This window comes from Fusarium mangiferae (genome assembly GCF_900044065.1).
Source record: "Fusarium mangiferae strain MRC7560 genome assembly, contig: FMAN_scaffold001, whole genome shotgun sequence".
Taxonomy (NCBI): Eukaryota; Fungi; Ascomycota; class Sordariomycetes; order Hypocreales; family Nectriaceae; genus Fusarium; species Fusarium mangiferae.
This window is the reverse complement of record NW_024573921.1, coordinates 2006094-2030021: the sequence shown is the minus strand read 5'-3', so window position 1 is coordinate 2030021 and position 23928 is coordinate 2006094. Positions and strand designations below refer to the sequence as shown.

The 23928-nt window shown below is 49.0% G+C and overlaps 7 protein-coding genes across 7 annotated transcripts; 6 read left to right on the top strand and 1 right to left on the bottom strand.

Moving 5' to 3' along the window:
- Positions 1-1330: 1330 nt before the first annotated feature.
- Positions 1331-2481, top strand: FMAN_01161 (putative methylenetetrahydrofolate dehydrogenase (NAD+); the record flags this gene model as incomplete). The annotated part of the gene is made up of 3 exons (XM_041831653.1): positions 1331-1533; positions 1620-2352; positions 2401-2481. 3 exons carry the CDS (start codon positions 1331-1333, stop codon positions 2479-2481), a joined length of 1017 nt encoding a protein of 338 aa, XP_041676498.1.
- Positions 2482-4649: 2168 nt separating this feature from the next.
- FMAN_01160 (uncharacterized protein) lies at positions 4650-7411 on the top strand (the record flags this gene model as incomplete). Its single annotated transcript, XM_041831642.1, has 2 exons — positions 4650-5390; positions 5447-7411. 2 exons carry the CDS (start codon positions 4650-4652, stop codon positions 7409-7411), a joined length of 2706 nt encoding a protein of 901 aa, XP_041676497.1.
- A 910-nt stretch (positions 7412-8321) lies between these two features.
- Positions 8322-8861, top strand: FMAN_01159 (uncharacterized protein; the record flags this gene model as incomplete). Its single annotated transcript, XM_041831631.1, has 1 exon — positions 8322-8861. The coding sequence occupies one exon, from the start codon at positions 8322-8324 to the stop codon at positions 8859-8861; it is 540 nt and encodes a 179-aa protein (XP_041676496.1).
- A 370-nt stretch (positions 8862-9231) lies between these two features.
- Positions 9232-10287, bottom strand: FMAN_01158 (uncharacterized protein; the record flags this gene model as incomplete). Its single annotated transcript, XM_041831620.1, has 2 exons — positions 9232-10086; positions 10240-10287. 2 exons carry the CDS (start codon positions 10285-10287, stop codon positions 9232-9234), a joined length of 903 nt encoding a protein of 300 aa, XP_041676495.1.
- Positions 10288-12142: 1855 nt separating this feature from the next.
- FMAN_01157 (putative methionine adenosyltransferase ETH-1) lies at positions 12143-13531 on the top strand (the record flags this gene model as incomplete). Its single annotated transcript, XM_041831608.1, has 3 exons — positions 12143-12226; positions 12349-13014; positions 13070-13531. 3 exons carry the CDS (start codon positions 12143-12145, stop codon positions 13529-13531), a joined length of 1212 nt encoding a protein of 403 aa, XP_041676494.1.
- A 6028-nt stretch (positions 13532-19559) lies between these two features.
- Positions 19560-20180, top strand: FMAN_01156 (uncharacterized protein; the record flags this gene model as incomplete). Its single annotated transcript, XM_041831597.1, has 1 exon — positions 19560-20180. The coding sequence occupies one exon, from the start codon at positions 19560-19562 to the stop codon at positions 20178-20180; it is 621 nt and encodes a 206-aa protein (XP_041676493.1).
- Positions 20181-22084: 1904 nt separating this feature from the next.
- FMAN_16017 (uncharacterized protein) lies at positions 22085-23500 on the top strand (the record flags this gene model as incomplete). The annotated part of the gene is made up of 1 exon (XM_041831586.1): positions 22085-23500. The coding sequence occupies one exon, from the start codon at positions 22085-22087 to the stop codon at positions 23498-23500; it is 1416 nt and encodes a 471-aa protein (XP_041676492.1).
- Between the last annotated feature and the right edge of the window lie 428 nt (positions 23501-23928).

The following is a 23928-nucleotide window of genomic DNA, read 5'->3' as shown; positions in this document are numbered from 1 at the left end:
GGGGGGGGGCTCCGGATCGTCGGTACTGGGCAGTACAACACCAGGGACTGTTCACGAGAAATGACCTTTTGAAGGCTTTTGTATGGCTCAGAAGACTTTTCAATCTCCCTGAATTTCCATACTGTAGATAGGCAGTTCCATGGCCCCATCCCTGATAACAGGATATAATAAGTGGTGATTAATAAATCGCAAGAACCTTGAGAAAGCACATAAATAAGCACTTGCTTCTGCGCCCGTTGACCAGCTTCTCTAAAATTCTCTGTGGAATGCTCAGCGCAGTACAAAAAGACCTCGAATTTCCCCAAATCCCGAGTAACAGCGACTATCGAAAGCCATACCGCCACTGGGTGTCTCTGTGCGACCACTGAAAGCGCTGGAAAGCGACATTGAGTTCAGGGATCTGAGCCTTGGAACCTTCTGTACCGTCCGCTTGGACGTCCAAAAGCCAACACATATCTCATCGGGTTTCTGCTGCAATTCTTGCTCTTCTTTTTTCTGGAAGAAGTGAAATCTTAGGCTGTCAACATTGGCACAGCGATAATTGGTTACTATTGTAAAACGACGTCGAGGTTGTAAGTGGAACTTGAGCGTTTAACAAGCGCCGAAATCGGCAGAAGCAGAAGCTAGAATCTTCATCTCGAATATGAACGATTACTTAGTTTCCGCGGCATAGCTCCAATAGATGTCAATACACCACGCTTTACTCTGTGTCCAACTGAGGCTCAGTAGTCTTTTGATCAGTTTTGATTCTCCGAGTACCAAGATATCCTCGAAAATCTTGAATCTCTAGACCATTCCTCTGTAATTCTCACTTCTGGAACACTATTCCGCTAAGCCTTATGCAGTAAGAGGGGCTCTATAAATGCTCGACTCTGACTGGATGACAGAAGGGCCCGAATTTTTTTGCGCAAACATTTTTCCTCCAAGATGCCCCTCCATAGTCACTCGGAGTTTTGTTTTCTTTGGTGGGGGGACAATTGCTTGTGATTAATTTGTTCTTCTTTCTCCTCAAACTCCCAGCTTCTGGTCAAAGTTGAATAAACCCATTTTCCTTAAGGTATGTGACCTTTCTGGAATGTCTCGGGCACTCCATCACTTGCCAAAGGCTCCTGTGACGGCATCATGCTTCTTCCCCCCCTCACCCCAAACGATGCTGGTAGTACGGCTCATAGCCAGATTAGTGGGGATCTTTTCGGTGTGTTTGTTCACCTTGGAAAGACTTCGTATGACAAGAGAACAGGAGAGAAGAAACAAGATTGAGAAGCAATACAAGTGACTGACTATGAGATCTCAGATAACAACCTGCTTCCGCAGTCTGAGAACTTTTGCAATGGCTACCTCAACTGTCCCCAAGACCTGCAAGGTCATCACTGCTGAGACTATCGCCAAGGGTTACCTTGGTGAGGTCAAGGACACACTGGCCAAGATCCAAGGCGAGAACCCTTGCACTCCCACACTGGCTGCTTTCCTCGCCAACGGTGATCCCGCTGCCGTAAAGTACGCTGAGTGGTCCAAGAAGACTTGTGAAGAGAAGTGAGATATTCCTCTGCGTGGCTTGAATATCGCCCAGTCTATCGGGTGATGCTTGCCCCTCGACCTGGCGCTAATGCAAAACATAGCGGATTCAACTTTGACCTCCGAACTGTGGACAAGGAGCTTCTCGAGGAGGAGATCATGAAGGCCAATGAAGACGACGATGTCGACGGCATGATTGTCTACTACCCCATCTTCCCCAACAACCCTTCTCACGACAAGTACATCCAGGAGTCGGTTGACCTTGGAAAGGACGTTGAGGGTCTTCGACACAAGCACATCCACAACATGTACCACAACATTCGCTTCATTGACCCTCCTGAGAACCGCAAGAAGTCCATCCTTCCTTGCACCCCTCTCGCTGTTGTCAAGATCCTTGAGTACTTGCAGATCTACAACCCCATCCTGGCATCTGGGAACCGACTTTTCGGAAAGACCATCACTGTCATCAACAGATCCGAGGTCAACGGCCGACCTCTTGCTGCCCTCCTCGCCAACGATGGCGCCACCGTCTACTCCGTCGACGTCACTGGTGTCCAGATCTTCACCCGAGGAGAGGGCATCAAGAAGGCCCGCCACCAGGTCGAGGACAAGGAGGGTTGGAAGCTCGAGGACTGCCTTCCACTCAGTGACGTTGTCATCGGAGGAGTCCCCGTCGAGTCTTTCAAGGTGCCCACCGAGCTCATCCGCGATGGTGCTGTCTGCATCAACTTCTCCTCGTACAGAAACTTTGATGGTCCCGCCATCAAGGAGAAGGCCTCCATCTACGTGCCGTCCGTCGGCAAGGTTACAATTGCTATCCTCTTGAGAAACTTGGTTGTAAGTGCCCTCCACCATATGACAAAGTTTGTGGTACTGACCAGTCAGCGCCTCATTGCCAACCGACCCTCCAAGGATGAGTCGCAGAAGAGCGTCGACGCCCGAGCTGAGGCTTTCGCCGACGACTAAATGCTTTCACACGCAAAAGAAAAGACGTTTTGAAAGAAGGTTATGATTGCTTTGAACTAGACTATGGAAAACGAAACACGACGGGGCTGATACGTCCTGTAAAAGGAAATGCATTTTATAGGAGTTGTCATAGATGGGATATATCAAAAAGCTGGGATGACGGCATGATTGGAAAGACATGTCCAACATAAACCCTTGCGTGAATGTCGTGAGCGTGTGTGGCATTGTTTCACGAACCAGTAAAACAATAAAAGACGGGCAGCTGATTGTTTCACAGTTCATCATATGATCTATTTTTGGTATCCCTGAGCTATTATCTGGGCAATGTAAGTGTCACTCATCTGCATATGCTCTCGGGAGCGTCTATTATTGAAGAAGGGCAGTTCTGGGCGGCGCCATCGTCTTTGATATTGATATCGAGAAATGGTTGGTCCATCTTTTCGTAACACATGGAGTGTACGACGTTACTGCATCTACACAGATTCCCCATTGACTCCGCTCGGGGGGTTATCGCTCTAAAACACTAATTCTTGTTGCTTTTCTTCCTACTGACTAGAGTACTTGGTGTTTTGTCGGCCTGCTGTCATGAATGGAACAGGTGGCTATTCATCCTGGGGTAGTAAAGTTTAATTAAGATGTTCGCTAAATGTTCTGGAAACTTTCCGAATTAGGCATATCACAGCTGAAGCGGTGGGTTGAGCTGGCGCCCCTATCTTCAATGAGTCCTTGCGTCTTCCAGGTTTCTTGATCCTTAATCCCGGTCCATAACTGGAATGGAAATTGCTTGGTGCAACATGTTGATCAACTTAGTTTATCCGTAGTACCGGAGTATACAACCTAATTGGAGGATAGGCCACATATCGTCATGTACTATTGCAGGTATTCTCGTATCCCTTTCTTTTCAGGAGGACAGCGTGTAGAGGCAGTTGTGTCTTGCCTACATATGGTGTTTAGACCTTCACTGCAGATCTTTGTAATACGCGAAGCCTTTGGTCCTTTTAGTGTTCATTGCTGGTCTCTTCACTACGCGCGGCGTCACGAACCATTGTTTCAATCTTTGGTTTACTGCATTTTGGCAGCCACCAATCAAAGTCTCAGGATGGGACTAGAGCAAAACTAAACGCCTCAAACAAGCAGCAAAACAAGGCGGGATCCCCCATATTTCCCGTTTTGCTCAACGGCTTAGTGGTCATTTTTTCGGGTCAGTCCCTTGATTTAGCAGCGGCTCACTGCATCTAAAACTGGGCGCCGACGCCAAAGATTGAAGAGTGCATTCCAAGGTTTTGTTCGTCATTGTTGAAACTGCGCAATTGAGTTTCTGTTGATCACCCTGAAGTCGGCAGCCTCTTCATAAAGCCCTCCTGAACAAGCATCATCGTACTCGATCTTTATGATTCTGCCATTGCTTAGGTACCTTGGGCATTATAAGCATCCATCCATTGTTAAACTGTGGAGTTCACAGAAGTCTGTTAAGAGGCCCGGGCATCTGCAGGTTCAATTAAAAGGGTACGTACCTCACTCGATTGCGGTTCGTTCAATTAATGGATGGAACCCCAACATCCATCACCACCTATCAGTCGCTCTTTCCGTCCATCCATTGCATTGCTTTTTTCCACATCCCAACTTTCCATTTGGATGCTCTCCTCACTCATTCCTCATGCCTAATTAGGTTTCTGGCTGACTGCGCCCTTTGCGAATAGAACCTTGTTCTTCGCTTTGCTCGGCTCTACATACTAAATCAACGACACGCTCATTCATTCATTCATTCATTCATTCGCTCGCTCGCTCGCTCCTTACTCGCTCGCCTACGTCTTTTCTTTGTCTGATCGGCATCTCGACCTAATTTTTTGCGCCACGCTACTCTTCTTTTCGACTGGCAAACTCTCAGCCCCTCGAGACATTGTCTCTAATTCTGCCGAATCGCGGACGGCTCACACTCACATAACCAAGAAACACAACAAAGCCTCCGACAAGCCCACTCGCGTGCGCAACCGAGCTGAGACCGATACGTAGCGGCCTGTCCAAGTACCGTGTCCTAAAATTCACCCGGCAGCTTCTTAGGCGCGCTTCGAGACGAGACATAATACTACCGACCGAGCATTCTACTTACCGATTACGAGTAACTCGACTGCCTCGCCTCTTGCATCAGCCAACCCGGTATAGAAATCATGGCAGCGCAGACCTTCCCCAACTATAGTCGCGATGTCCGCCATGGCAAGTCTGGCTCAGGTTCTTCACTGAACTACGGGCCAGTCCCTGGTTCACCGACACTCACGAACCCCGACATGATCTTGCCTGACTACGATTGCGATGTTTCCCTTGATGAGCGTTCACAGTCACCCATAAGGATGTGGAATAATGTTCAGACCAACGACATGCGATTCCACCTCCCTTCTTCGCAAAACCAATTTATCGCTGGACCAATTACCCCCTCAACGCCCATCATATATGGAAATGGAACTATGCTATCAGACATTGGCGAGGTGACAGAAGTCGAAAGTGTGGTAGGAAAAGGAGGACGCCGCGGTTCGGCGCATTTGTCCGTTTACAGCAATGATGATCATGTATTGGGCTCATCCCCAACAATGGGGGTAACCCGCATCAAGTCACGATCGCAAATTCTGCAGCGGGAGAGGAAATCTTCGATCGATTCCAACAGTACAATTACTTCGCAAGGCCGCGCTGCGCCTTTCGGGGATTTTGACGATTCCGTCAGCGTTGACGACCTCAACTTTCAGGGCGACGATGAGGAGAGCATGGCATCTTCATATGTTGAGGGCACAGCTGTACGAGAACCCAAGATTCCACGCATAGCTCGTACTCAGGAGGCTACGGAGCAGCGCTATTCGACCAGTTCTCTTAGTGATAGGGCAGAACAGATTCTGGCAAATGCTAAGCAAAGATTAACGGTGGGCTTCACATTGTCCGGCTAAGCAATGAGTGCGCAATGCTAACAAGGCTGCAGACGATGGAGGGCAACCTGTCAAGAGCAAGAAGCTCTTTATTCACTCCGATGTCCGATGGGTCAACCCCTTCTCCGCCAATCGTTCGACCTGCAACATCCTTGAGAGAGTCTACCATCCCTCTGAGTTCGAGTCAAGGGCACTCTAGAAATCTTAGCGAAACTAGTTCACAAAATGGTCTTGCCAGCCCAGGCTTCCCGCAACGCTCTGCTAGCGCATTGGGTGCTGCTGGAGGTTATCGACAGCCATTGACTTCATCTAGAAGTGCCGATGCTCTCGGGATTGGATACGGCGCCACCTCTCACAGGAGTCCCACGACTCTTGATCCCATGCTGGAAACTTTGAGTGAAGATGAAGGCGGTGCAAATGGAGACAGCCGACGCAGCTCTCATCTCTATAATCAGTTGAGCCCCACGTTCGGTTCCATGACGGATACAGATATGCCTCGATCCGCATCTGTAGCTCAGGTTCGTGACTTGAAGCATCAGATGAAGGATCTGAGAGGAAAGATTTCCAGCCTCAAGGAGCAAGCACGGGCTGACAGCTTGAAACGCCGTAGTCTGCAGAGCCTCAGGACACCCAGTCCGTTTACTCACGCGAGATGGGATCAAGGACTTCCAGAGTCTCGTACATCACAAGAGACTACTCCGGAAACTCCCGCCTGGCAAGCGCCCTGGAACCAGGGATCGCCTAAGGACAAAGCAAATGGTCAAATGTCACCTAAGGAGGACTCGAAGGAACCCTCTGAAGAATCAGTGAAAACGTTGGATGCTGGAGTTGAAGATAGCCCTCGCACCTCTGACGCACCGGACGTAGTTGTGGCTCAAGAGCAGAGCATTTCGCCTCAATTTGAATCGGAACCGGATCTTGGAGGTGATGTTCAAGTGCAAACGCAAGTGCAAGTGCAAGGAAATGACGATATGAATGATGATGGCGAAACGTGGGAAGGAGATCTGGAACAAGAGGAGGACGATTTTAAGCAGGAGGGAGATGGTTACGGACTACAGAATGGAGGGTACAACGACGATGCTGAAGATGACGATGACGACGAGTTTGTGGATTTTGAGAGCGAGAGTGGCGAGTCATCATATCATGATGCCTTTCAAACCCCCGTGTCTCACGAGGATCGGGAGGATGCTTTCGATTACGAGCACTTTTTTCTCCACTCGGCAATGGGAACAATGAGCCAGCATCGACGAGAGAGCTGGAGCAGTGTGAGCTCTGGTGATTCCGTTGAGACAACTCGCGGCCCTATCGTTGACCCCACTTCTGCACCCGATTCTGATTCTGATCATGAAAGGAGGCCGAGCGTTGATACTATGTCGTCCTTCAACAGTTTTGCCACAGCCACCGAAGGCCGTTTGAGTCGCACCTCGGAATTTGAGGATGCCACAGAGACCATCGTCATCATGCCCGCAGATTCGGATGCGCCCCTGAGCTCGAAACGGGCAACATTTGGTAACTTCAAATTCCCCCGATCAGGAGCCCCTTCGAGAAATGGCTCTGTCGATTATCACCAAAGTCATCCCCGACGTAATACCGTGGTTCGTCGACCTAGTAGCAGCGCAGCTACTTACGCACGCCATCGGCCTTCGATGTCATCTTTTGGGTCGACAGGAACAAACCGAAGCTTTCCTCTCGTAGACAAGTCTAAGGGAACCAACGGGATCTTGACGCCGACAGGTACCCCCGGGGGATCACCCGACTCGGAACTCAGGCAGATATCTGAAAGTCTCCTCAATGAAGCAGCCGGGTTGGGCGGTATTGAAGGTGGACAAAAGAACGGCAATACTTCCGCTGTACAGGGGCTTGACAAGGAAAGTCAGATCTTGGTCGAGAGACTTGTGGCCAGTCTTGGGAAGTGTGTCCTAGGGCTGACAGAGTCATCAAGAGCTGGTACGGAGGCACGCATGTACCGCAGGAGAATTGATGCTGCGCGACGTATTCTTGAGGGGCTTGAAGAGTGAGTACACTTGCCCGAATACTTCTATCAGGCCAAGTATCGTATCCCGAAGCGGTTGTATTTTTCTTGCATGGCGCTTTACATGGAGGTGGATAGGGATATTATCACACATGATGATGCTCTGGTTTTGAGCAGACGGAGTTGAGGCCTGTCTTGGATGAGACCAGGTTATTTTCGATACCCTTCAAGTCTAGCGGTTTGCTTCCTTATTCATTCTCAAACTCATGACCTTTACAGTACTTTTTTATAGCTTCAATCACGACATATATCATCTATCAATTCATGGCACTCAGACGGTCTCTGCCATACTTACGTGCTGTTTGCGCATGTTGGTCCGTGCTATGATCTTGATCCTTTAGTTAGACCCTTACTTAATTAAGGTAGCTAAGATTGCACCATTTTGCATGTGATAGACTCAGATAAGTTCAAAAAGGAGAATGTGATCGAACAACTAGGTCACAGGCTATTGATTGCTATGTTATAGTTCATAGATCCCCATTTCTATTTGCTTAAGCCATCCTATCATGTCGTGGTCCTCGTCGTCGTACCAGTACCTTGCAAACGTCTTTTGACGCTCGTGCTGATATTCCAGAGCACAACCATCCTACTCAGCCTAGGATAAAATCAAATTTGTAGAGAGTAGTCTGATGAAAATCCACAGTGCAGTAATATCCCTATCAGAACTCGAGTAAATACCAGGCCATTTCAGATATCAAGTCACGTTCCAGAAAACAAAGGACCAAGCAGTAATTAATGCTTACCTGAGCTGGGTATCTTAGACCGCAACTTTCCCTTCACATCTACCCTGGACGCTCGCACAGAAAAGCCACGAAACAACATTTCCCCCACCAGCGTCAACAAACTCAAACCCAAACCTTACACCGACAAGATTTCCATCACAAATTATCGCCGAAATGCCCTCCGTGGAACCTCCAACCCTGGCAACGCACCTCCTCACAGCGCTGCTCCCCCCAGAGCTCGCCGATTCTATCCAAAAGCACATCCTGCACCCACGCTCGCCCGTCCAAGTCATCGCGCGCAACGTTCTCGACCAGGCGCAGAGTCTTCTTGACACGGCTGCGCCTCTTCTCGAGCCTCTATTTGATCGCGTCATGATCTTGCTAGCAGAAAACCAAGGCCTCGTCGGTGTGATTGCATCGCTGGTTGTGCTTGCTACTGTTGTAATAATTCTCAATTGGATTCGTCGTCTGCTCATGTGGTGGACTCGCATGGCTATGCGCATCGCGACTTGGGCTTTTCTACTTGCTCTTGCAGCGTGGATCTGGGAGCGCGGTGTCTTTGAGAGTGCAAGGGACATGGCTGTCATGGGCGGCAAGATCGTGGGATACCTGGCCGTCATCAAGGATGTTTGGCTGCAGGAGTATGATCGCTACGAGGCGCAACAGGGCGTGGCTGGGACCAGAGGCACGGCTTCCGGACGAAGATCGAGATAAACAACGTCCACACAGAAAAAATGTATGCGGACAGCGAATACACAGCAATGGCTGTTTGGCACAGGACCCGACACATTTTGAATACCCCCAGAAGACGGAACATCAAGGAAAGCGCCACAAAAAAACAGAGCATGGGTATATCATGACCACACAACATAACTCATCCATCAGCACCATTCTTATGATTTATCACGAAAGAGGCGGAAGAGGCAGGGTAGGAAAAAGAGCGAGACTGTGACACATCACGTCCAAGCTCAATTCTATCTCAGACCATGAGAAGCAATCAGTAACGCCGGCGCTATGCAATACTACTATCAAGATACCACAGATTCCCCTTCTCCCAGGTTCTCCATTTGCCATTATATCCACACTAATCATCATGATCCTCATATTCCTCATCGTGGGGCTCTTTGGGATCCTGAGCTTCGTGGAACTGTATGCAGTCATCAATGTAGCTCAGAATAGCACCAACGCTGTCCTCGTTGGTCACGTCTAGCCTGAGATAGTTGATCATGCTGAAGCTCTCGATCAGGCCAGCCACCGCTCGGTTCAGTCGTCGGAAACTAGCACCTTTCATCACTTGTTCCTTCTCGTCAGGTGCCTTTGACTCGTCATCTTCGGCTTCAGGACCCCCTGTGACACGACGCGCACGCTCGATGGGGTCATCATCGAGCAGACCTACATCGGGTGTAAGGAAGCGCTTGAGATCCTTCTTCTTCACTTGGCCCTTGACGAGATCCATCTTGGACAGAATGTTGATGTGTGGCACCTCGAGCATGAGCATGGCACTCATAGCACTAAGAGTACCAGAGAAAAACTTTGCTCGATCGACGACGAATGTTGCTTCGAGGAGATAGACAGCGGCCATGCGGATATCAAGAGAGCCCGGCTGGGACAGAAATTTGACCAAAGCGGGTAGAATAGGGACATGTGTATATAATTCGATCTGGCCAGGCATGTCGAAGATAATGAGATATTCTTCAGTTAGACTGTCGAGAGCTTCAGTCAACCAGTCGAGGTTCTCCATAAGGAACTCAAAGCAATAAATCAGGCCACCGTTGGGTCCGAGGCCAACTTCCTCCATAGCATCTTTGAGAGAAATAAGTTCTTTGATGTCGAGATCTGGTTCATGTTCAAATGATTCGGCGGCAGGGTCAAGGTTAATGTAAAAGGCAGAACGGCGATTAAGATTAAGATGAGTGATGAGGGCGGCGCAGAAAGTAGACTAGACGCGACAGAATGCAAAGTTAGTTGGGCGCATTGATGAATGTTGGGAACAAAAAACAGCACGCGATCCAGGACAGCATGATGAGAACGATGATGCAACAAGAGGCGGTATTGTAGAACAGAGGCAAAAGCAGGGGGGAGTTCCACGTACCTTGCCCGCACCCGCAGGGCCCATGATCATGGCACCGAACTTGCTCATGTTGAAGATACTAAGATGTTGTATGTTGTTTGTTTTGTTTTAAGAACAAGGGCCAAGATCAGATTTGATAGCTCCAGGGTCGAGGCTACCAGGTAGCTACAGATTCTAAGCAGCCCCGCTTGCTTGATATAGAGGGGGCCGAAGCGGCAGAAGAGTATGACAGAAAGGGGTAGCTCTGCACCGTATGGCCAAGGTTCAACGTCGGTTATATCTCGCTGTTTGGAATTCGACGAGGATTACACTTCTCGATGTGGTGACGGTGACGAGCTTGTGAGAGGCAGTGAATTTTGATATGTTCTGGAAGGGAACCTGAATGGTGGGGTAAAAGTTCGGATTTTTTCACACCTTCTTTTCCTCGCCGTTTTTGCCCCTCCTGCTCCAGCGCCATAAAAAAAAAAGTCGGTTTCTCAGCCTCTTTTTCGTTTCTGGCCTCTCGTGTGAAGCTATCTGCCCCGCCATTACTATACATGTACTAGGTTATCATGCCTAGACTCGGGGCCATCATGATAACTTTTTTACGTTAGTAGAGACAGACACATTTTCATCGACATCCACTCGACTATCTTCTCCGGATGCTGGTGCACGTGTATGAAAATCCGTCAGGGAATTGGTCCAGGATTATTCTTGGAAGGATTGCGGCTGATAGGTTCGGCAACTCTGGCCCATTATTCCTACAACCGGATATCCTAACTTAGATGAGGGGATTGACGGGAAGCGGGGAGACGAGTACGAGTGAGGACGGATTGCAACTGCATTGATGAGCTCGGGTTAGCGAGAGGGTGCAAGAAAAGCGAGATTAACATGTAGAGTCAAGACCTCAACAACTCAACCTATGAGAAACCCTATACTCAGACTTAGACTACCTAAGGTACCTTGAGTAATTGAAGCTTAGGAATAGATTTGAGTAATTACTCGTACAAGAGAAAATGGACATTGCACAATCAACACTGAGAAGGACACATGCTTTCTTGTATTCCGAACACTGGCAGGCACTTTCTGCAACTGACGGCAGGTGCGATGGCGCAATACTGCCGCAAATTTCGGCTTCCGAAGAACGTGCCTTTTCTCTCTTTCCCAGTGCCATTTACCCCTCCATCGCCAAGGGTAGCGGCCACCGAAAGCCTACCACTGTGATAAGGAGTGTACCTGTGCTTCACGCTATTTCCCCATACTGATACGTGTACCCTCTTATGACTTCGGACCCTGTAGATTTGGACAATCGCGACCGAGGGCCGTTCAACAGAAAAAAAAAAAAAGAGCTGGCACTATCTTTTTTTGTCGATCCCCACCTTTTCATTGAGAAGCCATTGTACTGTAGCATTGGGCAATATTTGATGGGTACATTGAGATTGTAGTCATATGGGCGTAAACCGAGTCATTGCACAAGTCGCGAGTAAGCTCATCCTGCCAGTTGTCTACAAGATCTGGAAGAAAGGATGAAAGAAAAAACTGCCCGGGCCAAGGCGCTGACCTACATAAATATCTCCGACCTTTTTGTAAGGAAAATTCACACCCCCCACTTCGCTCATAATAAAGCCTGCAACAACGTATTCGCACATCCCCCTCCTTCCCGCCTTTTTCTTTAAGGTACTACTACCTCCCGCTCCCGCTTCGAATCTTTTTCTGCTTTTCCCTTCTTCTTCATCCTCTTCCTACTTCCTCCCTTCTTCAGCGCCTTCTGTCTTTGGTATGTCCTCGTTCCAATTGCTCTCCATTGTCGACTCGCTCTAACATTCAGTCTTTTCAGTGATCTCAACCCCATCGTCACCAGAAACACAGACTTGTCCGGGTCTGCCCAGCTTTAACCGTCACCTCTTTCTCTCACATTCTTCTCCTTCTTAACCTAATCCCCACAATGTCTGCTACCAACGGCACCAACGGCGTTCACGCCGAGCTCTCCTCATGGAAGCACTACAACGAGGGTTCTTTCCTCTTCACTGTAGGTCCCCCTGACCTTCCCGTCGCGTAGCTCACACCTGAGCGATCCCTTATCGGAACTATCAATGTGACCTTGTACCGAGGTCTTATTATCCCGCAGTCCAGTCACTGACAATCAACCAGTCCGAGTCCGTCGGCGAGGGTCACCCCGACAAGATCGCTGATCAGGTTTCCGACGCTATCCTCGATGCTTGCCTCAGGGAGGACCCCCTCTCCAAGGTTGCTTGCGAGACTGCCACCAAGACCGGTATGATCATGGTCTTTGGTGAGATCACCACTCAGGCCAAGCTTGACTACCAGAAGGTCGTCCGTGATGCCATCAAGGACATCGGCTATGATGACTCTGCCAAGGGTTTTGACTACAAGACCTGCAACTTGCTCGTCGCCATTGAGCAGCAGTCTCCCGATATCGCTCAGGGTCTTCACTACGAGAAGGCTCTCGAGCAGCTCGGTGCTGGTGACCAGGGTATCATGTTCGGCTATGCCACTGACGAGACACCCGAGCTCTTCCCCCTCACTCTCCTCTTCGCCCACAAGCTGAACGCTGCCATGTCTGCTGCTCGCCGCGACGGTTCTCTGCCCTGGCTCCGACCCGACACCAAGACCCAGGTCACCATTGAGTACAAGCACGACAACGGTGCCGTTGTCCCTCAGCGCGTCCACACCGTTGTTGTTTCCGCTCAGCACTCTCCCGATATCTCCACTGAGGAGCTCCGCAAGGAGATCAAGGAGAAGATCATCAAGAAGGTCATCCCCGCCAAGTACCTCAGCGACGAGACCATCTACCACGTAAGTTTGTCAAAACAAAGCAAGGAAGAAGCGAAAGTGCTAACTCTCCCTTCAGATCCAACCCTCTGGCCTCTTCATCATTGGTGGTCCCCAGGGTGACGCTGGTCTGACCGGCCGAAAGATCATCGTCGATACCTACGGTGGCTGGGGTGCCCACGGTGGTGGTGCTTTCTCCGGTAAGGATTTCTCCAAGGTCGATCGATCTGCTGCCTACGTCGGCCGATGGATTGCCAAGTCCCTCGTCAACGCCAAGCTCTGCCGACGTGCTCTTGTCCAGCTCTCCTACGCCATCGGTGTCGCTGAGCCTCTCTCCATCTACGTCGACTCCTACGGCACTTCCGAGAAGACCTCTGAGGAGCTTGTCCAGATCATCCGAGACAACTTCGACCTCCGACCTGGTGTCATTGTCCGTGAGCTCAACCTGGACCACCCTATCTACCTCCAGACTGCCAAGAACGGCCACTTCGGTACCAACCAGTCCTTCAGCTGGGAGCAGCCCAAGGAACTCAAGTTCTAAGTTGACCACTGACATTGTATCAAGTCACCAAAAGAGTATTCAACAGCTCTCTGCATGCATCTTGAAGATGTTTAATCAGTTCATTTGATTTAGCAAATATAGGCGGCGTACGGTTCTCAACGAAACCTGTGTATCTCCCACCGGAAGGGAGGACGGTCGGTTTCCGGCTTTTATTTTGTTTATAATTTCTATCCAAAAAGCCATTTCGGTTCTACGGTAGTGGGGATTCTTTTGCGATATATACCAGGCACGGAGTGGGCGTCTTTCAACAAAGACATATTAGGGCAAACCTGCATTTGTGAGGCGAAGCAAAAAAAAGTCAACAGAGACTTGCATTTTAACGATACCACGACAAGGGAATGACAAAAAGACGACGCGTTCGTGTAAGAGCGGCGTTTTGACGAGGAAACAAAAGAACTTCAACATCTTTTTCTTTCCTGGATCTCTAGCCGAGCTGATGCAGTAGGCGGGCGAGACCATGACGCGGTGGAAGTTGGATGGATCATTGGCAAGAATGTCAATCTTGGAGAGAAGTAACTGAAGTGAAGGGCTAGTGTTACACATGCCCTGTCGCTGCGAACCGAGACAGCAGCTAGACCAAGAAAGAAATCACGTCAAGGGAATACTTGTTCAAAATGTGTTTGCTGTGAAGTCTGAAGTCTGATGTCGAATACACAAATAGGTTGGTTGCGCTGCGTTGGCGTCGAATAGTTGTCATGATGGTCTTGGCCACAAACGGAAACCCGAAACTCTCATACCCACGGGAGGTCACGCCACGAAGGCCCCCTCATCATGACAACCCATTGAGCTATGCATGAGCTGGTACCATATATAACGTCCTGACATCGCTTGGTATACTCCAAGACTAAATCTCCCGTAATTGAAATGGTGTAACCGCTAGGTCCAGAAAGGTCCTGGCAACAGTAAGATATTCCTAGATATAATCACTTCTTTCTTTGATATTGTGGAGTTGCTTGAAGTGATGTCACCCTTGCCTCGAAAAGGATACTATCACAGACGATCTATAAGCTTGCGGCTGTGAAGTCGAGTTAACAGTTCGTGAGTAAAGTGCGGTGAGGCAGCTTAACATCCCAGCGAGAACAGTGTCTGATGAAAAGTTCACTACGCCATGTGAGGTCCGAAAGCCCCAGGGAGGAGACCGCTTAAAAACCGCCATATTACCGAACATAACTGTGACTTGCTAAGGTGCTCTGTCATTGAACTCTTAACAGAAAGGAGTCTATAGAAGGTTATGTGCCACGCAATGTGATGAGCCCTCCCAGAACCAACGACATTCTACAGGTGAAAACCCACCATGGCAGCATAGGTGCACAAGGCCCCCAGCCTCCACCATCCGGTTGCATGGGAAGTCGAACTGGGTGAAGCCGATGCCCCGTGCCGTAAAAAGTGTTGCCAAGTCTGGGCCCCTTGGACTCATCTGGACCATGTCAAGTGTATTGCTTGAAGCCGCGTTGCACTCATTCCAACAGCAGCATATCAGCGATGTTGAAGGATAGATGTTTGGATTTGAAGTCTGAAGAGTAAAAGAGACAACTGGCTGGCACCATGAACTTTAGCCCAATGAACATGGAGTGCATCAGGGGTTACCTTCAAGAGAAGGTCACCACAAATGGAAATGAGGAAGACCCTACTGTCCACGAGAAAACGCGTGCCCCAGGTCCTCAGAATCTGAAAGCGCCTTCGTGTGGCAATCTTTGTTTTGAGCCATTCGCGCCTACAGCTGCTTCTTTTGCCAGGAATTCTTAAAGCTGAATGGCAACTCTCCAACCTTTTGTGTAATCGTGTTTCACGCGGTGTGGGAACTGTCGAATCTTCTGACATAGGGGTAAAAGATGAAGTAGCCTATCTGCCTTTCGGATACCCCTGATTTATTAGACCTCATATCATTCTTGGAACTCCTCAATTTAAATCCAGCGTTGTATTGGGACACTAGGGGAGTCCAAGCAAATACTGGTCTTGTGATGAAAACATTACAGAGTAATTTTGATTCGACGAGGAAGAGCACGGACAAATGGGTATTGAGAAACGAAGCAGGAAGGAAGATACCTCCCGTGAAAGCATTATCGACGAGAAACAAGACAACTCGCCTCCTCAACGATGATTGAAGACCGGAGCCAGTGTCAGCATGTTGGTGGATGACGCTATCTGAAAGCGAGACCAGCAAGTGGCACCCTGGTGACTTTATGGCTGCATTTCTCGCAAAATCGAGAACAATTGTTCACTCTCTGGATGCTGTGATTTGCAGAATGGCGCAGTGAGCTTGGCACTAGCCAGCTGCTTTTGCAGTATTTGATGACCCAGGCCCCAGGGGCCGCACGATCCGATATGGATGTGTGTGCTTGAAGTAGTGCACAGGACTCATTGATACCGACTAGACCACATAGGCTGCATAAAATACCTTTAATTAAAAAGGGCTTCCAGAGGACCTACGTTCCATGCCCAGTCAACAAGTACCAGCAAGTTTACCTCTGCATATGAAGATATGAAGGGTATTTCAGGACAGGCATTCGAAAGAACAACCTTGTCCAATTGATTGAGAAGCCTTAATCTGCATTCAGAAGCCCACTGGCTCATGCCCCATCTCATTTATGATCATGGCTTATGCCCAGGTCAACGATGAGGAAGACGCGGCTTGACATAAGCTTTCCAACTTGGCTAAAGGTGATAGGACCAAACCGCCTCAAGAGCAAAAAGGAGGAGCATATAGCGGTTTGAAGAACATGACTTGACTTTGAGACATATTCAAAAAGCCTCGAGTTGTTTGCTTGGTGGCTTACAGGCCCAGTCCTTCGATCCGAAAACCCAGATGTGCCGTTGAGCAAGTTTAGGGCATTCCGTTTATTTACCGAGCTGAAAGACTTGCTCAAATTTCTTGAATTGGAGGGGAGTGTAGTCTTCATCATCCCGTGTGGTATGAATAAACGTGGGAGGGACTACCAACAGACCGTAGGCATTGTTCTTTGGCAAAGGGTGTATTATCAGAAGCTGACGGTATGTCACAACTGTGACTGTAGAATGAGTAGATTCACATCTCATCATCTGCAGATCTTTGTTTGTTTGAGACATAAATTGTGCGAATATGACTGCACGGTGGAGGCAGCCCGTTCAGCCAACGATGTCGGCACTTGACGAAAGGCTATGCGGAAGCCGACGTCGGACCATGAGTACCAGGAGTGAAGTACTCAACCAACTGGACCCTTGGATCAAGAATTGTCACAGGTGAAACGACCTTTCCTTAGTCCTTCTAGTTGTTTTTAGAGGTAAACATTGTAGCTGATGCACAGCAGGCTTATACCCACAGCATCAATAGCCACCTATGAATATCGAGTGAAATGTACTGAAGCCCAGAACTGCTGGTATACTCTGAATTGCAGTGTGTCAAGAACCAGCAGGCCGGATGGGAAGAGGATCGTCCCGGGTACGCCATTATAGCGTAGTCACTCTGCTGGTATTCTGGGCTTGGACGCTGAAGGTTAAGGCAGCATAGAAAGTGAGAATTGGGACCGGGGGCCCAAGCTTGAATAGACAGCAGAACCGAGGAGATGGTTTGGCAGTCAAAAGGCTGCTTCGGTTAAACTGGTTATGGTTCTGCAGGAGGTAGATATGACGCCGCGAACCTGGTAGACGTTGGTGACCAGCGCATGGACCTTTGTTTGTTTGTTGGGAAATTGAATGGGCAAGGTTTCTTTCGGCGAATTATAGAGAGTGTGAGTGGACAATATGATATTGTTTGTCGGTAAGGAGGTGGTGTAGTGTAGTGTGGTGTAGTGTAGTGTGGTGTAGTGTAGTGTGGTGTGGTGTGGTGTGGTGTGGTGCAGTTTCGTCCTAGACTGTCTGAAGGGTGTAAGTCCCCGAGATGCATCACGGCAGGGATGATGGATGGTTGTGACCGTTTGGAACATGCGCTTGTCAGCCCAAGAGAGGAAGCTCGTAAGGAGGACATATCTAGGTACTTTCTATTGTCGGCTGTCATGGGTACATTCGTGTTGGCTGAGGTGTACAGAACCGAGTTTGAGTGTGCAAAAGTTGGAGGGAGAATGAGACTGTGGAGGTTGCGGAAGGCGGCAGGAGTCCGTAAATGTGGACCTGGGCCACGGGCGCTAAACCCGAAGTGGGCCTCAATAAGAAGCGAATAGGCGGCAGGTGTCGCCCGTGGTCGGTGCCTCGATTCAGCCCATTCGGTCGGGACTGCGGGCTGACAGGGGGGGTTTACGGGGGCTATTCGACAACAATACTAAGCGCGTCTGGGGACAATAGGAAGCAACAAGCCGCCAAGCCGCGCCCCGAAAGCCACCTTTACGCCTTCCGCGTCCGCATCGGCCAACCACGTTCTGCTAAAAGGTTCGCTTTTCCAATGTCGGTCGTGACTGACTGATGTTCAATCTCAGAGTCAGCGCTTTACTGCACTGAGGTTGGTATTGATGACTTTGTCTTTAGAATGTGCTGATCATGAAGAAAAGTGATACAATGCCTAAACGATCATCTGTTAACGAGCAAGTAGGTACTCAGAATGTAGGAAGGTTACAGCCCTGATGGTTACTTTATTCAATGCTTCTCTTGTTGGACTTATTCATGCCGTGGCTACAGGCAGGTTAGTATTGTTGATCTCCGAAACCTTGCGTTGAAACTCCCCAGTATCATATATGACAAAGGCTGGATTTTGTCTCAAAAGTTCTTTCGATTTTGTTGGTCAAAGTTTGATACCTGCATTTTACCGTTTGGACTCATGCAGGTGATAACCCCAGAAGCAACGAGGATAAAATGAACATGTAACCATCCAACTGCTTCAATGGGGAATAAGACCCGCCAGCGAGAACAGGCAAGACATGAGAATGCACGCATAGGTTGTACCCTGATATAGGTTTTGACGTGACTACTTTGCCCTATCCGGTGCTAGAACCCATCCCATTCCATGGTGATGGTATTCGGTGGTAGGTGGTCATCGCGTTGGTTTCAGCCATCTTCTGCGTATGTGGAGGGAGGGGGCGTAGATAGAGTCTGATGAGAGAGATCAACAATACCCGTTTGAATAAGTCCGAAATCCTTCGCGAGAGCATATCCTGTGCACAGTACAATGCAGACATTGAACCCGGCCTGACGGACGTTAGTTTCGGCTGAGGCTGCAAGTCTCTTTTTTCTTAGCTTGGCCACGCCATGGCACACGACATTATGTTATCCAACCTCTTGTGCTTGTGACATATCGTGCTGTGTTCATGTTGGTGGCTTGTATCTTTTTGACTGAACCAGGTAGATGTCAGTTATGCCTGAGCGCTATAGGATCCATTCTTCCTCCCGTGCCTATTATTGTGCCCTATTGTAGTTGCAGATGAAATGGTGGCTTACAAAGTCTCAGCCTGAAGTTGATGCATGTCATTTTCCCCTACACCCCCCTTCTCCTGTGCGGGTAGATGGGATTCTCCTACAGATCTTGTTTGCTGTGAATTTATTGTACTTCTCTCTCACTGCAGATATCACAACGTGGCTCCACGTAGACAATCAATCAGGTGTTGAATAGGTTCTATCTTATTATGATTAGTGTTGGTATTGTCCAGCACTCAGAGGAAACTTGCTCAGTTCCCCCTTTTCTTGTTCTCCCTTCAGCCCGGCTATATCTAGATACCGTTCCCGCTTCCTTTCCGGAACATCTTTCTCTGAACCTCTTAACTCTATCCAGAAATCACTTCATCCTCGCGTCATCTCAACCCCAGCAAGCCAGAGACAGCACTATCACACGTGGCGCATAGCTCTCGGCCACCGCCTCGCCCCCTGGCCTATACCTATTGTGTCGAGGACAAGATCTTGTCTCTCCCCGTTATTAACGGCAATTTTATCATCGAGAAACCTGTATATATGACTGGCCTGTCGCACTGGACTTCCTCTCCTGCATCAACACAAACATCTTATCCCATAACATCACCTGACTCTGCTCTCCTTTTCTTCCGAGAGCATCGTTGCCCGAGCACACAAATACATCTTCCCTTACAAAAAAAAAAAAAAAAAAAAAGTCATGGACGCCCCCAACAATACTTCTCAATCTCAGGACCCCCAAGCCGATGTCCCCAAGGAGAACAGTCCTCCTCCAGCCTACACACCACGAAGAGTTCCCGTCGCTGATTTCACTGCCATGATGGCCAGAATTATTCAAGAGAGGCGGGATGTTCTCCCCAACATGGGTGGAAGTATCCCACACCCTCAGCCCCAACAAACCACCTGCAATTCCCTGCTTTCTGATACTGTGGATGATGACCAAGATGAGACATCTGAGGGAAGCTCACCCATCAGCCTCAAAATCGACACATCTGTCAATGTTTCACGAAACAACAACATCGTGTGCCTCACAGCCACTCCTGCGGAACAGGCCAACGCTATCGCCAAGGCTGTCGTGCAAGCTTTACACGAGGGAAGCTCTGGCCGTTGCGGCATTCCAATGATTGACGAGTCTGGCTGCCCTCGGCCCTTGAGTATCCAGGTTGATGCGGGCCTGAATGTTGAGGGAACAGGTAATGTCATTGGAAGCCGAGATGTCATTGGAGGTCTCATCCAGAAACGTGCTGGACCTTCGCTTCGACTTGACCCGGATGATGAGGAAGACTTGGCCCCTACTAAGAGACGGCGAACAAGTCATTAAATGAATAATACCATGCTACATCTCTGGAAATGGTTGGATTTTAGGAAGTTGTTGGGTAATCACGGGCAAGCATTTCCAACGAACCTGGTGAAGGTGGATTCGAGTGTTCCTTGAGGTCCATGGTAACTAGACTTTTCTCGCGGGATGCTGAAAAGAGAACAGCAATACTGAGAAGGATATTGACGGCCTTTTTATGATTAGGGATGAAAGGCATGGGGTTGAGGAGTTTATTCATTCTTTCTTTCTTCCTTGACCAGCCGGAACCTGAAGGTCGGTGATATTCATGTAGCACAGCGGAATTAATTGCTGATTTAATATGAGAGCCATTGCTTTGTCTCAGCCACAGATTAAATGACAATCAATTAACAACTGTGTTTCCAAAAAGAAAAGTCGACTCATTGTCTACGGGATCTCTGGGATCCTCATGTCAGGCGAATATCTATCTACAGTGCCGCCTGGTATTGAGAAAGAGTAAGGTAGTCTTGGGATGCGAATAATCAGCAGAAGATACTCCTAACTGGTGATATAAAGTGATATACAAATATGATAAGAGCTTTCTTGGTTATCATTTCCGTCTCTTTCTCAAACTTCATGCTGTAATATTGGGCCCTCTTTGTTGGAATTCCTTATTGTGTTCCACTGTGTTACATGTCACTCACCTGCCACCTTCAACATGGCCGTGCCATTCTTCACCTCGACTTTCACGCGTCTATTGAACTCGAGCAATCTTCAAGCTACTCTCAACAAGGAAACCAATTACTTGGGAATAATCAATGATAGACTTGCTTCGTTCCTAGCGCTCTCGATTCTCAATAATCGCATCCTTCCAACGCCATTCCCGCCGTGATCGCATCCCCCCAACGCTAAGGCGTCAACGTTTCAATCGTCAGGTAGGGAAAACCAGGAAACAAGAGGCAACCCCCCCCCCCCCCCCTTTCCAATGGAATGGTACTGTAGCTCGGGTCGCTTGAGCAGATGGTGCACGGTCATCCTGTCCCTCGGTCCCTTTTAGCACACACGCTATCTATTGTTTGTCCCGTCCCAGTTCAGAGGATCGGGATCAGCCAAGTCGAGCTGGTGCAATTAGTCTGGCAACCGTGGAGGTAGATTCCCTATTGACACCCATCCATCTCAATGTGCAGCTTCAGTCTTACTTTGTGTGCTCTGTTGTCAGTTCCCCGATGGAATTGTTCATCGGCCAAGTCAGAACGCCAACACTGAACCGTTTTGCGTTGGGCCTTCACAGTTCTGCCCTTCGCTTGGGAAGGGCTTGGAAGACTTAGCCTATATGCCAGCCCAGTCTGTTACTGTAGCTATGTTAAGCTCACTTTCAGTGTGTCGGCGCCAGATGAAACACCCAAGATGAAAAGCCTGACTTGGTCCAGGGAGTCTCCCTCACTTGGCACCCTTGGCAATGATGACGAAGGACGACGACGCAAGCTGAGATGACTTCAGCTCCCATGATACAGTAGCTTACACTCTCTTGCTCCCCCTGCTTCGTTAGGCTTTTACCGTCTTTTGGGTGCTTTAATGTCCCCGCTACTTTATTCGAGGGTCCAATTGACATGAAAACTGGCCCCGCGCACTCCGAACTAGGCCTGCATCGGATAGCTCCATGAGGTGAGCTTCAGAAGCTCCCAGCTTCCTAACCTCCCCCTACCACATTCAGACTCAGACTCAGCCTCAGAGACAAGATCTTGGCCTCGATTCTCTTAGTTTTTATACGCGGGAGGAGCTTACCTCCGGCCTTTCCTGCTTGGCTTTAAGCTTGTCTGTCTTTTTTATTTCACCCTTCACAAACCTCTTCTTCGGGTACCTAGCTTCAGCCACTTTCCACGAGGTTTCGCAATAAGCGCCATCATTCCATTCAATTAGTGACCACCCTATTTGCGACAACCACAGCCATGGCTCACCTCACCATTCGCAATCTTACTATCAACCCAATCGAGCTCATTGAAATCGAGAGGTTCGAGGGCCAAACTGTGAGAACCGGCAATGTCCTCTCAAATATGACAAGCCATATCAGTGGCTTCATCAAGGCTTCCGACTTCAGCTCTCGCCAAACCCAGGCCAAGGGCGAGCCCATTCACAAGGAAAATACCTCTGTCAAAGTTGAGCCCTTCAAGACCAAGGATTCTGGCATCCGAGCCGCCGACAAGAATAAGGAGGTGGTTCGTCTTACCTTCAAATATGAAGATCACAAGTATCAGGTCGACATCCCCAGCCCCTCCAACAAATCTTCTGTCATGAAGAACCTGGACGGAGGCAAACATGACCTCACTGTCGTTTATACCCCCAACGGTGCCTTTCTCGCCATCTTCTCTTCTGCCCAGCTGCACCGCTGGATGCACGAGCTTCACGACGACTGGCCACTCACTCTGCTCTCGATTCCTGGCACGCACAATTCTCCTACCTGCTATACTGCTCTTCCTTCTGTTCGGTGTCAAGCGGTTGACGTCTTGGAGCAACTGAAAAATGGTGTTCGGTTCCTCGACGTTCGAGTGTCCGTCAGTCCTGACGATGATGAACTTGCTCTTGTCCACAGCGTGTTTCCCATTTCCTTGACTGGCACAAAGTACTTCAAACACATGCTCGAGGATATTTACAAGTTCCTCGACGAGAACAGCAGTGAGACTGTCATCATGAGTATCAAGCGCGAAGGTACTGGAAGGGGCAACGACGAACAACTCGGAAAATATCTGAAGCACAGCTACGTCGATAAAAGACGAAGCCGATGGTGGACTGAGCCCAAGATTCCAACTCTGGGTGGTGCCCGTGGTCGCATTGTCATCGTCCGCCGCTTCAACTTGGATGGCGAGATGAAGAAGACGTGCTGGGATGGTCGAGGTTGGGGTATTGACGCAGGCGCCTGGCCCGATAATTGTGAAGACGGCAAGGTGCCGGGAGGTATTATCCGTGTCCAAGACTTTTACGAAATTACTGAGAGCCAGAATATTGAGAAGAAGATCGAGTACTGCCGTCGGCAACTCGAACGCGCTGCTGAGCAGACCTTTGCTCTCGCTGGGATGGATGGTCATAAAGAGGATGCTGTTTTACCCCCCTTGTTCGTCAACTTCCTCACAGCAAGCAACTTCTTCAATGCAACCTGCTGGCCAGAGCGTATTGCTGCCAAGGTCAACCCTTCTGTTATCGAGTACCTTTGCATGTGCCACGGCGAGGATGGCAAGGGGCCAAACAAGCTCAAGATCGGTTCCGCAGGTACAGGAGTCGTCGTCACCGACTGGGTAGGCCACAAGGATGATTGGGATTTGATCCGCTGCATTGTTGGAATGAACGCAAGGCTGCAGCTCAAGAATTAAGTTTAGTACATGCTATAGAGTGAACGAGAACACAACAGGCGTAAAAAGAATGGATATCTACGGATATAGCTGTACCATTCCCAGGTAGGAAACATCTGCAACAATCACACATATTTACATTACATGGAGAAAGACATAGCATGGCTTGGTAAGTTATACATTCTCATACTACATAATTGATGAAGTACAATAACTTCGCGATCACTAATCGTTAAACCTAATGAAACTGGTTAGCTGTGGCATCTTCGCAATGTTGCAAGAAAAAGCATGTGTCAAGGAAACCATATCAGTTCTCCAAGGTGAAAAGGTTGTTCGTCACGATGAACTCGGATAGAGCTAATAATAGCTGAGTCATCATATGGCAGGGGTGTGCAGATATGCGCAAGGAAAATACTATCTTACCATTCATAACACTAGAATGTCTATTG